Below are 14,545 nucleotides of genomic sequence, written 5' to 3' on the forward strand. Positions count from 1 at the left end.
ACTAAATTGTATCTCATCCAGAAAGCCAGAGAATGTCTTGTGAACATGGAGTACCTATAAATTGCAATCTAAGTGACTTAAAACGCACACACATACATTTATGTAAATATGTATGTAAACATACACAGATTTGCATTACTGATTCAAAGTTCTGTAGGCTTGTTAAATTTAAAAATAAATGTTTATTCTATATATTGTGACTGTGTTAAAAGCTACTCACCAATCCACCCTCAAGGAAAAGTACGGCTATCTGGCTACTGTTTAGATCAATAATGGAGAATTCTGCTGTTAATATCAGAAACTTTGGTAATAAACTAGGTTAAAAGGAGTCAAATAGGTTCTGAAAATCTAGAAAGAAATGATGGATAGAGATAGTCCCGGTAGGGAATCAGAGAATACATGCAGATTAATAAATATAATTTACAGGGGATAATGTAATGAGTAAAAATACGTAACAGGGGTAGATGTAAAGTCTTCTTACATGGGTCAAAAAAATCGATTGCACAAGTATAATATGGAAAAGATTTGGTAGCAATTCATGTCAACAGGATGGGAGTTTTAGTGAACTGCAAACCTGAGTTACAAGTGCCACATGGAAGCTGCATAAGCTAACATGACCTTACGTGATAGTGAAAGAAGCTTAGTGAATAGCCACAAACGGATAGCTCTTCAGTACCCCATGCTAGGACAAAATGCATTGAAACAGTGTCTCATCTTCAGGACTTTAGGCAAGTCATATCTCTGAAGTTTCCTCTTTTTAAAAAATAATAAAATAAGAAAGACGGTTTGCATAGATGACTTAGAACATCTTGAGTGATGTATGATGTCCAACAGAAATGTCTATTTTTTTAAACAGCAGAAAACAATTACTATCCATTTAAGTAGTTTATGACTGATAGTTAAGTTAGACAGGAATAGGAATAGGGTTTAGACCCATGATTTCCCTATATACAGGATGAGGAAACTCCTTTAACAGGGCAGGACAGCACTCTCTCTAACCTCTGTAAAGAGAATCACCTAGAGTACTGAGAAGTCAAGTGACCTGTTCAGGGTCAAACAGATAGCAGATGTCAGGCCCTGAGGCCAGCTGACTATTGTAAGGGATCATGAACATTTATGCCATGGTCAGAATGGAGTGCTAAAGAGAAAAAAAGTGTTTTGTTCACTCTGATCTTTTCTCTAAAAACACTCCTTACAAAAAAAGATCAGAATGACAAAATCTCTAGGGTTGGAGGAGATGCAAGAAGTCATCTCATACATTCATACATCATTTTATAAATAAGGAAATTAAGGCCCAGGGATGTTAAGTGATTTGCTCTAAATAGTCAGTAGCAATACCTGGATGTGAACTCATGCTTGAAACCCAGTGCGATCTTACAATTAACTTTCCATAATATGGTGAAAATGATAGTCTATAAGACCTTCTAGGATGTTAGTCAAGAGAAGCAAATACAAACAAACACAGAAAAAACCTCACCTATCTGGCAGATGATCAGGTGCAAAATCTCTACAAAGCTAGAAGTAGGTTGCCTCCCAAAGGCTGATGAGAAGAAGAAAGGGATGCCACAAAGTCCAGACGCTAAGGCGTGGGTACACACTCTTACTCATGATCTACTTTTATTTCAAACATAATGTGAACAAATTTCATTATCTGCTTACCAGTCTAGAGAAAAGCAACAAGTAGAATGTGAGCAGAGAAGGACCCTATGAGAAGCAGATGCTATAATACCCACAAAAAGTGATAGGAATCACAAAATACAAGAGAAATAATTTCATTTGTATGAAACTGAAAAGGCTTATACTAATGGCATCAATGCAACTATTGTAAAAAGGGAAAATACCAATTGAGAATAATTTTTACATAAATTATCTGATAATGACTTTATAGCCATTCTATGAATGGAATTAATATACAGGCAAGACTAAAAGCCATTCCCCAACGGATAAGTATTCTAAGGAGTTCTCCAAAGAACTGTGGATTGTTCAACAACCATATGAAAGATTGTCCAGAATTGCTGAAAATGAGAGAAATGCAAATAAAATAACTTCAGAAGTTTTATCTCCTACCTAGCAGATAGGCCAAGAAAACACAAGATGAGAATAGCCAGTGAAGGAGGGACTGTGGATATACAGACGTACTAAGTGTACAGTTGGTGAAATCAGTCTGGAAAACTACTCTGAATTATGCTTAAAAATAGTGACAACGTTCATATGTTTTAACCTAGAAATCTTCTCGCTAGGCACATAGCCCAAGGAGGTCAGGGATAGAATATCAAAATGTTCAAAGCAGCCCATTTTGTGGTAGCAAAGAAGTAGAAGAAAAACAGATGTCCATTGATTGGACAATGATGAAAGACATTTCAGTACGTGAATTTACCAAATGGGGTATTACTACAACATAAAGTGCAAATATGAATTCTGAGGAGTATGGGAAGATTGATTTGTACTGAGATTCAGAAGTGAGAGAAATGACATTTGCAATTACTGCAACAATATAAATGAAAAGAAAAAAAAACCCTGAATGTCCCAATTTCTCCATGCTTTCTCTCCCTTGAGAAGAGTTAAGATGTCTCAGCATGTGGAATATTGCAGATACTGTCAAAAATAGTTAACAGGTTGGTTTGTTTTATGGGATTGTTTTTTGTTCCCCCTTTTTTTACTCTTCGTTACAAATGGCAGCTCAGGTATAAATTCAGAAATGCAGGTCATGGAAAAACAAAGGTATCAATAATTAACCATCATGAATTAAGCAATTCCTATGTGCTAGAAACTGTTAGGCCCTGGTATAACAAAACAAAGAATGAGACAATTCCTGTTTTCAAGGCCTTATGCTAGGATTGGAAAATTAACAAAGGAAAACAAAATGGAAGTGACAAAGAGAAAACAATTAAAAAATGATTAGTAGTTGACACAAGAATTCCCCCAAAACACAAGAGTACAGGGCCACTGATAGAGGGGAAATAGCATGATCCTTCTTTGTGAGCAGGTGTTGGGGACATCATTGGATTACAGCAAAATTGGAAGAATTCTTAATGATGAATTTGAATCATTAAGAAAGGGCTGAATTCTCTTTGGTTTATAACACTGTTTAAGAAGTCAGAGAAATATATATATATATATATATAAACAATACATATACATCCATATAAGATGGTCTAAAGATATTTAAAAAGTTAAGTGCTTAAAGAAAAAAAAGCCTTTTAATTTAAAAAATTCACTCATGTGAAACACTTCTACCCTACAGAATGCTGAACACAGGCAGTATGTCAACAAATTGCAATTTTTTTCCTCTTTAGCCTTTATGCAACAATTCTAGTCCATTAGAAATTTGACAACATATAGGCAAAGTTAAATGTCACCAGTGATAATATTCTTAATAGAAAAACCAAGTCTACTTACAGCTTGGAATGGATCGGATTGATTCTAGTTCTGGAAAGGTCATTAGAGCCGTGATCTCTGGCAGGTCATCTTGCTTTGGGTCTTCAAGAGTTTGGTCTGCCCAAACTACTGTTTTCTTTCTCTCCACTAAATGTTCAATTTCCTTAAAGTCGGATTCAAAACAAGAACTTGCTAGACCAGCTTCTCTTAAAGCCCCGTGCTGCTTTCTTAGGACTGGAAGCAAAGCGTTCAGCAGACTACAGCAAGCAAGGGAAAATAGACCTTATAATTAAATTCTAAGAAACAGGCCAATCACAGTCATCACCAATTTTACCCAAAATATGAGGGACATTTGTTAAAACAGAAAACCTCTATGATATTTTATTTTGAAACAAATTATAAAGGCAATCAAATATTTCAGCATTTTCATTACTAAAACAACATAATAACATAACGAATCATAATAACAGGTACGTAAAATAATAAGGGGTTTTAAAAAGTTGTAAAATTTGCTTCTGTTCCAAAAAAGCTGTGTAACTTTGGCTAAGAAATTTTATCCTTCTGGGTCATCTTTTCCCCATTCATAAAGGAGTTACAGGTAACAATGATACTTATTACTGCCCATGTCACAGAGTTAAATGAGGTAACAGCTTTGAGGGGATTTACAAATGATAAATCAGTATGTACATGCTAAGCATTATTAATGCTCTTAAAATGAGCAAAACTGGATGAAAATGATTTCAAGACAAATGAAGATACCCAGAACCTTAGATATATTAAATTTGAAAGAACTGAATTACACATTCCTTTATATAGATGGGCTGAATGGAACTGCATGTTTAAGGACTATATAAAAGATAAGAATAATTCTCATGCCTTGAACTTGTTTCTTCCTAAGGTAATATTATTGTCTTGGACAATTAAACAAATCTTATGTTTACTTTGTTGATTCAAATTATTTTTTCAAAATGCCTTTTAAAATTAATATACAGTATTTTAGTGTAGCATTTTATGTTTAGTAAAAATGGAAAAACAAAGATAAACAAAAACTATATGTAAATATTTTCAAAATTAAATCAAATCAAGAAAGATGCGTTGAACAGCTAATATGTGTAAGAACTGTGCCAAGTCTTGAAGGGATATAAGAGAGCTTAAGACATGGCTACTACCCTCCAAGCAATTTAGGCTCTCACTGGGGAAGCAAGAAAAAAATACTAAAGTTAAATATGGAAAAATTAATTCAATCATGACACGTCGAGCCGAATGACTCTGTATAGCCAATAACTACAAAGGAGTTCATTGGGGGAGATCACTGACTGCTGTGATGCCCAGCTGAGGCTTTGGGGAAGATGAAGGTAGGCTTTATGGGACATCATGACTGCTTAGTCAGATGAGAGAAGATAAGGAGGGAGGGCAATCCAGGAGAGAACAGTGTGAGAAAACAGGAGGCAGGAGAGTACCAAGGGTTTGAGGAGGTAACTAGTAACCTGTTGATTTTAGGGATGAAAACAACTCTGGGGGAAAAGCAACAGTGGAAATATCCAGGAAAGTAGAGGAAGATATAACTTTAATGGGCCATTGTATTGAGCAGAAGAGGAAATACTCTTAAAAAAGCAAAACTGCTCAAGAAAATCGCAATGTTTTATGAGTGGTTGGCTAAATCAACTGCTCCTGAGCCAGCAGAAGAAACAGAAAAATGGAGGAGACAATCTCACAGCAGGGTTGGAGAGGTGTTTAAAAAGAAAAATAAATAAAGCATGTTCTGAGCGGTAATCAATAAATTACTATGTCAAGTTCTTTTTGGAATAATGAGTTTCATGATTCTAAGTAAAGTTAGAAAGGAAAAATATTATCTTTCAAAATGTTCTAATACTAATTTTGAATGTGTTTTCTAATGGCAGACACTTCTAAGTATGCTACCTGAAGACAAACTTTTCAATTAATTAAAATACGCACAGCAAAGGCGGGCAGTACTGTCTTGGGCACTAACCAGCTGTGCGCCCTGGGTCATATAATTGTACCTCTCTGGGCCTTCGTCTTCTCTTCTCCAAAGTGAGGGGCTGATGGGGATGATTGTTAAAAAATGTCTTCCAACTCCCACCCACTGTAAACCAGGAATAAAATGAGAACACTAAACAACACAGTAGGAGTTTCATAAAATAAAATTACATCGACTTACTTTTCTGTCTGTTTATGCTGCTGTTCTTGAATAGAGGCAAGATTCATCACGTGTCTGATTTGCGTTTTTAAATCTTTTATCTCAAGTTTCAAATGGTAGTCATGGATATCTTTACTGAGCTCCTTGAAAAAAATTAGGGTCAAACAGGAATGAAAAGAGTTTAATGTCAAATTTTAATATAATCAGTTAAAAGCTTTATTATCTTGCCCTGATGTTTAGAACCAGAGGGCAAAATAGAGGTTGAAAGAATCCACCAATCACCTCCTGAAAAAGATCCCCAAAAGAAAACTACTAGGAATATTATAGCCAGGTTCCAGAATTTCCAGATCAAGGATAAAGTATTACAAGCAGCCAGGAAGAAACAATTTGAATATTGTGGAAACACAATCAGGATAACACAGGATCTGGCAGCTTCTACAATGGGGGGGGGGGGTCGAAGGGCTTGGAATATGATATTCTGGAGGTCAAAGGAGCTGGGATTAAAACCAAGAATCACCTACTGACCAAAACTGAGTATCATGTTTCAGAGGAAAATATGGTCATTCAATGAAATAGAGGACTTTCAAGCATTCTTTTTTGCTTTTTGGAGGGCAATTGGGGTTAAGTGACTTGCCCAAAGTCACACGGTTAGTAATTGTGTCAAGTATTTGAGGCCATATTTGAACTCAGGTCCTCCTGACTCCAGGGCCAGTGCTCTATGCACTGAGCCACCTAGTTACCCCCTTTCAAGCATTCTTGATGAAAAAACTAGAGTTGAATAGAAAATCTGACATTCAGATACAAGAAGCAAGAGAAGCATGAGAAGGTAAACAAGGAAAAGAAATCATAAGGAACTTATCAAAGTTGAACTATTTACATTCCTACATGGAAAAATGATAATTGTACTGATGAAACTTTTCTCAATATGAGAATAACTGAAGGGAATAGAAATGTATATATATATATATATATATGCACACACACACATATATATATGTCTTTATAGGAGGGTATATGGGCATATGAATACATATGTGAGTGTGTGTAAAGGTATGCAAAGAAAAAGGGCACAGGACCAATTTAATAGGAAGGCCTGATACTTCAAAGATGAAATTAAGAGATGAGAGAGGAATATAATGGGAGGAGATGGGGAGAGACAGAATGGGGTAAGCTATCTCATATAGAAGAGGCAAGGGAAAATGGTTACAATGGAAGGGAAGAACAGGAGGGCAAAAGGGAGTGGGTCAACCTTATTCTCACTGAGTTTGGCTCAAGGAGGGCATGACATACACATTAAATAGGGTATCTCACCCTACAGGAGAGTAGGGGGGAAGGGGATGAGAGAAGGGAGGGCAGGCTGGGGGGGAGGGAAGTTGGAAGCACCCACTTTTGAGGAGGGACAGGATCAAAGTGGAGAATAGAGCAGGTGGGAGGTGAAATAGGAGGGAAATATAGTTAGTCTTTTACAATAAATCCACTATGGAAATGGTTTGCATAGCTATACACGTACAAACTATATTGAATTGCTTATCTTCCTAGTAAGGGTGGGTGACAAGGGAGGAAGGGAATGAATCTGGAATTCAAAGGTTTAAAATCAAATGTTTAAAAAATATACATTATTATTATTTTACATGTAATTGGGAAATAAGATATACAGGCACTGAGGCATAGAGATCCACTGTGCCCTACTGGAAAGTCGAAAAGGGTATGGGGGAAGATAAGGGAGAGAGCAGATTGGAGGAGGGGATATCCAGTGGTATCACTATTTTGGGGTGGTGGGTAGGGGAAAAACGGGGAGAAAATTTGTAACTCAAAATCTTGTGTTAATGAATGATGTGAACTAGAAGTTAAAGCATTTGATAAAGTAAAAAAAAAAAAGCTTTATTACCCAAATAAAAAAGTTTCAATAAGAATCTTTTAATTAGTATTAGTAAATATATTATTAGTTGATTGTTATGCAAACCATCCATCCCAAGAAATAATTCCTCCACCAAGACTGACCCCACTCATAGTGATCTCCCTAGGTGTCTGCCTAATTGGTGGGCAGCAATGAAGTAGATGGGTCTTCCATTTGCTTGTTATGCCATGTTCTTGCTACTGATCAGCCCACTTCTCTTTCTGATCACACATTTTGTACACACACACAGACACGGCCATGATTTATCCCCGTGGCCAGCTAGGCCAGGGGTGGGGTGGCCCTGTACTTATAATTGCAGTCCCAAGTGCCCTTTATACTGTATTGGCAAGGGAACCCAGTGTCTTCTGATGCTTCTTCCTCTTCTCTCTTATATGTGGAAAGAAAACAGTTTGGTAGTTTCTGTCTTGTTTTTATTCTAATTTTGTTTTGTTTTGTTTAGAAACCTTTTGGAAGGAGCACAACTGACATTTGCTTTCCAAAATGAAAGGGAGTAAAGTTCTGCTGCAATTTTTCAAGGGGGAAAAAATAGGTTAAGGTATATAAAAATGACATGACAAAAAGCTGAAAAATGAATAGTGTAAAACTCCTATTTGATATATAAAGTCAGGATGAACTGCCTCATCTGCAACTTCTAGTTACAAATATCAGCCTGAGTATTCCTCTATGGCACTAAGAAAATACAACTGATACCTTACCCAAATAATTAGAATTCTCCCACAAAATATACCAATTTCAAGAAAATAAAAGAAAAATAAAGCAACAATATGATTAAGTTACAACTATGGCGCTTATGGGGTAATATGGGTTCTCAAAGTCCATGCCAGTGAAATACAGGTCTGGGAAAGGTCTACCAAACTGAAGAGACCTAAAGCATTTGTTGTCTAAGGACAAGATTATAGTTCATGATAAGTGTTCTTCATCATCAAGTTGATGACAAGTATTTTTGGCTCAAGGAATTCCATGAAAACCATTTCCTGAGGTGTGGAGGTACTGTGATTTGTGTCAGCAAAGGGAATACCCAAAGAAATGATACTGAATGACTCTGCAGAACTGTAAGCTATCTCTAAGTCATCATTATAATTAATATAATACTATACAGAGAGATGATGTTCTGTTTAAAAAAATTCAAGAAGATTAAGTACTATATAAGTAGGCCTTTAAAAAGGTTTATTGTGTTTGCCATTGGTAGACTGGCCTAGCTAAATATAGAGCCATTCAAAAGCAAATGGACATTAGGTAATATATTGTTTGGCTATGACAACCCACAAAACAAATAAAAATACAAAATGTTTCCCAGTCTTGTGTACTTCTGGGGTAGAATGGCAGGAAAGAGGCAGAGAGTACAGAAATTTAGTTTTTAGATCTCCCACATTATTTTTAACTGTTCAGACTGTAACTAAAACTTATCAATAGGGATATTCTCATTATAAATGAAACCTCAATATATACAGAAGTGAAATGGAAGGTTCTCTTTTGTAGAAGCAAATAAAGGAGCTGGCAGAGCTGGTTTCACTGCGTAACTTCAGGCAAAAAGCAACATAAACTTCATGGGGTGCTGCGCGAGCGGAAGGGTGGAATACTTAGGAGGCATGGGCAATGGTTTGCTCATGAAGGAGGGAGGGTTTAAAGACTAGCTCAGAGTTTAGACTGACTAAACAGAGAGCCTATGAACAGCAGCAATAACAACAATAAACCTGAACTATATAGCACTTTACACAATCTTCTTTGATCTTTACAACCTGGGAGCCTATTATTACCCTCATTTTATAGATGAGGGAACTCAGGCATAGATTACTTGATTTGCAGAGGGTCACACAGCTACCAAGTGTCTCAGGCTAGATCTGAACTCAGGTCTTCCTAATTCTAAGTCTAGCACATATCCATGGCATCATCTGACTGACCATCTGACTTGCTAGAGCCAGTTTGTGAAGGACCTCACATGGGCCAGCCAGAGGAATTGGTATTTTACAACAGACAACAGAGAGCCACTGAAATCTCAAAAAGAAGAACAGTGACATGAACAGGTCTAGACCTGAGGAAGCTTATTTCTGGCAGCTGTGTAGAAGATGGCTAAAAGCAGGGAGGTCTATCAGAAGTCTAGTATACTATTCTAGTAATCAGCACCTTAGCTAGGGCAGAACCTGTGCGAGTGGAGAGAAGTGGAGAGATGCTCATGGAGTTTTGATGGAGGCAGAATGGGCAAGTCTTGATGACTTTCCCAGGGGAAAGCTCTGAAAGACTTATAGAGTGGAAGATGAATCAAAAGGTCTATTAAGACTTAGCAGTAGGGGTGGCTAGGTGGCACAGTGAACAGAGCATCGGCCCTGGAGTCAGGAGGACCTGAGTTCAAATTCAGCCTCAGACACGGAACACGAAAACTAGCCATGTGACCTTGGGTAAGTCACTTAACCCCAACTGCCCTCCAAAAAAAACAAAACAAAAAAAAAGGACTTAGCAGTTAAGAAATCCTTAGTAAATTTACAGAGCAGTTTCAGTAGAATGATGGGAATGGAAGCTGATTCTAAGAGGCTGAGAAGAGAATGAATTGTGAGTAAGAGAAGGCACAGAGAATAAAGGACTTTTTCTAGGAGCATCAGCATGGAATCCAGGGGAGATATGGGATAGCTTGTTGGGATGGCAAAACCAAGAGAAGGTTTTTTAAGGATAGGTTAGACATGAGAACGTTTGTAGGCAATGGTGTTTAACAGTGAAATGGGGAGAGTATCAATCCTCTCATCTCAGGCAATCACTTGAGAGCCATTTTCTTACTTCACTGTACTTAAAATGAATTCTTCTTTCCCTGATTCTCAATTAAGTTGACTGGAATTCTTTGACATGAGATTGCACAGGATGTGGATCACCCTAGAGATGACCTGCAAGCAGAACACACGTTCTGTCCTGTCCTGGTTCCCACAACTCCCTTTCATGTGCTCCATGTGCAGGCCACCTCACCCACCAGCAACTCCCAGGCCCCCCTCAATGTGCCTTGTTTGCTGCCGCGGTACCCCTGTCCTTTCTTTCCCCTGCACCTGGAGGGAAATCAAACCTCACTTCAATTTCTCAGATCCTCTTTCTTCCAGGCTCCCCTCAGGTGTTAAGTCCTCCATAGGAGACCTCCTTGAGTTCTCCCTTTAGGCTCTTGGGGCTCCAACCTTCCTCAAATGGGCTCGCAGAGAGTTTGCCCAAACCTTCCTTTGCTTACTTTACTGTTGACCTTGTTTTATACTGATCTTAGAACATGTTGCGTTTCTGTCTCATTTGCCAATCAGAACAAATGTTTTTGATGTGGGAGGGAGGGGGAGGTGGGTTATATTTAAACCTTGGCGTCCCCAAGACCCACCACACTAATATTTAACTGATTGCTGATCTGAGTTAACATCAGTAAAGTAACAGGTGGGGACAGGAAGATGGTCAATACATTCCTGACATTCATGTCTTAAGTGAGCTCTAGAATAGCCTCGCCATACCATCCTCCACTAGGTACATGGTTCTGAAAGGAGCTTTCACTGAAGGTAAAAAATGACACCAGAACCATCCAGAACATAGTCTTTGTTCCTTCCTGAACATACTGAAAGCTATCACAGACCTTTTGGTCCAAGCTCCTCATGTTATGGGGGAACAAAGTGATGCCCTGGGAGGCTGAGTGACTTTAAGACCATCCCAGTCATGAGCTCCAGAGAAAGGAGCTGAACTCTGGCTTGCCAACACCAAAGCTGGGGCTCTTCTCTGGGAATCCCATTATAACGTGTAATCATTTGGAAGGTGTCAACCCCCAAGATGACATTTTATGGTCACCAAAGGTTGTTGTTTGTCCTTCATTCTCAGAGAGGACCATGACATCAGGGAGGTGATGTCACAGCATGCAAATGAAAGGGATTTAGGTGAGGAAGTCTGTGCAAAGTCACCAGCCTCACTTCCTTCTCAGGAGCCATCTGGGTACAGTGGCCATATATATGAACGAGGACAACTTGAGATGACCCAGGATGCAAAGAAACTAAAGCATTAACACACGCAACAATTTTAAGTGCGTTTATAAGAATGGTCGATGTTTCTATTTAAAAAGAGAGACATTTGTTTCAATAGCCCAGGACCTAACCAAGGCAGGAAGGCATCACCAAAACAACAATTTCACTGGAATGATAAATTTGTTCAGTGGAGAGGTATGAATAAGACCAATGAGTTCTTTACCTTAGAAGGTCACAACATTTGGTCTTACAAAGCCATGTTTGCTTTTTTTTTTAAGCAAATGGGGTTAAGTAACTTGCTCAAGGTTACATGGCCAGGTATTTCTGGGTGGGTGCTAAGTGTCTGAGCCCAGATTTGATCCCCAGGTCATCCTGACACTGGGGCCGGTGCTCTTACTCACTGTGCTACCTGGCCGCCCCAGAAAGCCATGTTTTAGTTTAAAATTCTACCATCACTCTATAATTGCTAACATAAAGGGAAAGATAAAGGTATATATTTGCATACTTTAAGGAAAAATCACTCACTTAGAACACAATCTAGGTGTTTTAAATTGTGCAGGTATGTCATGTGCACCCTCAGCTTTAGAGGACTCAACCTGAAAAACTAATTTCAACAGCTGCCTTTTTGGGGTGTCAATAGTGTAAGAAGAGAAGGCTCAGACAGAAGAATCCACCAATATTTTTCCTTTTCAGATTGGGCATGTTTGTCATTTTCTTTTAAGGGGAAACATCTTTTTATGTCTGATTTTCGCCTTTTATTAGAGACTATAAGTAGAACCTAGGGCACCATAATGTCAGCTGCTGGAATGTAAGTCCCTTTGTAACAAAGGTACCTAGCACAGTCCTTTGTACATTTACTAATCATATAGTTTTTGTGTTCTCTCCCCTTCCATCTACTCTGCCCCCCTCCCCTTTCTTTCTTCCCCCTTCTTCTCTTCATCTCTCCCCCACTCCTCTTTTTATATTTCTGTCTTTCTCTGTCTCCTTGCTTACTCTCTCTCCCTCTCTCCTCTTTGTCTCTTTCTACCTCATTCTCTGGTTGTCTCCCCCCACAACTTTCTCTTTTCTTCTCTTTCTCTCCCTATCTCTGTCTGTCGCTCCCTCTTTCTCCTCCCTCCCCTGCCCCCCATCACCTTCTTCCTCCCCAGGTTGCAGGACAATTCTTGTTACTACTCACTGTTCCTTGGCTCCCTCCCTGCTCTAGCTGCTGTTCTAATTGCTGCTGCTACTCCTGGCACTTCCCTCCTTGCCCTTCCTCTTCTTTCCTGCTCACTTCCCTTCAATAACAGCCCGCACATAACTAGGTGTCTTGATTTTCCCTGGTTGCGTTTATTTTTGATGAGGTATTTGAGGACTTTTTTGCTTTCATCCCCGGCTACTCTTGGATCCACAGCTATTCTGGAAACCCAAGGATCCAGAAGGTTGGATTCCAGAGGGCTAGGTTTCAAAAAAGGCATAAGGAAGAATTCTGGTGCTTCTCACTGCTAAGCTTTGCTGAAAGATGGAGAGAATGGTATAAAGGAGAAAAAATAAATGGACACTGAGTCAGGGGACCTGGTTCTGAGTCCTGATGTGCATGCCTGGCTAGTCTGTGTAAACACTATGTAACATAGGGCAAGTCACTCAGTCTCCCTGGGCCCTCATTTCCACATTAGTAAAATAAGAGGGTTGGGTTAGATGAACTCTTAAGATTCCTCCTGGCTCTAATTCTATGATTCCCTGGAGTCTGAAATTAAAGAAAAAAAAAAGTTCTTCCATAAAAGGAATTAAGCATTACCTAAGGGAAATAAAGCTGCAACAAAATCTGCTAATTTTAACACTGACACATGGCTACCCTTTCTCAAAATAACCTGTTTGATCATTTCAGGTGTATTTTCCTAGCTTCAGATTTATACTTTACTATCCTATTAAGCCAAAGACTTTGAAAGACATTTCTTATATATTAAACAGAAAGAGCAAGAATAAATATTTTATTACTTTAAGAATTAGTATTTAGAGCTGGATTAAAATTAACAAGATGATTAATCCTAAAATCAAGTTTGAAATAGATCACTCCCAGTCTAATACAGGAGTTAACCTATATAAGGTTCTCACTACTGAAATATAATAAGAATTAAATAGGTAACTGCAATCTTTTGAACTACAGAAAAGGCAAAGCATCAGATTATGAGTCATCTAGAAGGTCTAGTCTGTACTGAAGGCAAATGAACTTAATAGGTTCAAGACTTGGGAAAGTCATTGAGTGAAAGATATTTGCTTAAAAATGGCAACAATTCCTAGAACTCAGCTTTGGAGAGTGAACTTGAATGTAAAAAAAACATTCTGTACCTTTGAAATACGGCCATTTTTGCTCAGGAGACACATCTCATTCTCAACCTGATGAAGCCAATTCGTATTTTCATGAAATCGCTTCATTTCTTCCTCTCTTTTCTTCCCTAGGTGAAAGCGACGAGTTTGAAGCATTGCAAGTCTATGATCCCGTTTGCCAGTGGCCTGAAATACAACATATTTAATAGGAAATTATGGTGCAAAGATGCCGAGTTCTATAAGAAATGAAAGATTTCTTCGTATACCATAATCAAAAAGTCAAGGCTATTTTAATGCTCTTTGATCTATATGAGGTTAGTAAAGTAACATACTTTGTAGGTATGCTTTTTCAGTAAATTAAGTTAGGTTATGCTTTCATATCTAGAGCTATTTTTTTCTTGAAATCTTTACAATTGCTGGCAGGAAAACAGAAAATTAAATCACTTTTATAAATTTCACGTTAAAGAGTTTATGGTTTTAAGAAATGTGATGGCTAAATTAAAGACTGAAATTATTTCTACTAAAATACATTTAATAGGTTGAAAAATGAAAGTATCTTCCAGGTTCTTTCTTTGTGGTGCTTAAATTACCTCATATGACACTGAGACAAACATAAATCCTACCCTGAATCAATGAATACTGCCCCCTCCCCCACCCACCATATCTGACAAATAAATATTTTCTATGATACCTCCAACAAGCTACAAGTCATTCAGACTGAATTATTTTTGGCGACAGAGAGCTCACTATTCAGGGTGATAATGTTAATTAACACATGGGGGCTAGGCATGATTTTTAACCTTTAGATATTAGTGTATG

At 38.1% G+C, this 14,545-nt stretch overlaps 1 protein-coding gene across 2 annotated transcripts in view; it reads right to left on the minus strand.

Annotated features, from left to right (window-relative positions):
- KIF18A (kinesin family member 18A) overlaps positions 1–14,545 on the minus strand; it is a 108,637-nt gene that overhangs the window by 39,449 nt on the left and 54,643 nt on the right. For both annotated transcript variants that reach the window (XM_069091342.1, XM_069091341.1), the window contains exons 12-14: positions 13,748–13,912; positions 5,558–5,679; positions 3,400–3,635 (exon numbers count right to left, since the gene is read on the minus strand). In XM_069091342.1, coding sequence (XP_068947443.1) covers positions 3,400–3,635; positions 5,558–5,679; positions 13,748–13,912 — 523 coding nt within the window. The remainder of the gene's footprint in view (positions 1–3,399; positions 3,636–5,557; positions 5,680–13,747; positions 13,913–14,545) is intronic.

This window comes from Petaurus breviceps, unplaced genomic scaffold, assembly GCF_028583685.1.
Source record: "Petaurus breviceps papuanus isolate PSGF00001 unplaced genomic scaffold, PetGlider_PUasm1.0 188, whole genome shotgun sequence".
In the NCBI taxonomy this organism is placed as follows: Eukaryota; Metazoa; Chordata; class Mammalia; order Diprotodontia; family Petauridae; genus Petaurus; species Petaurus breviceps.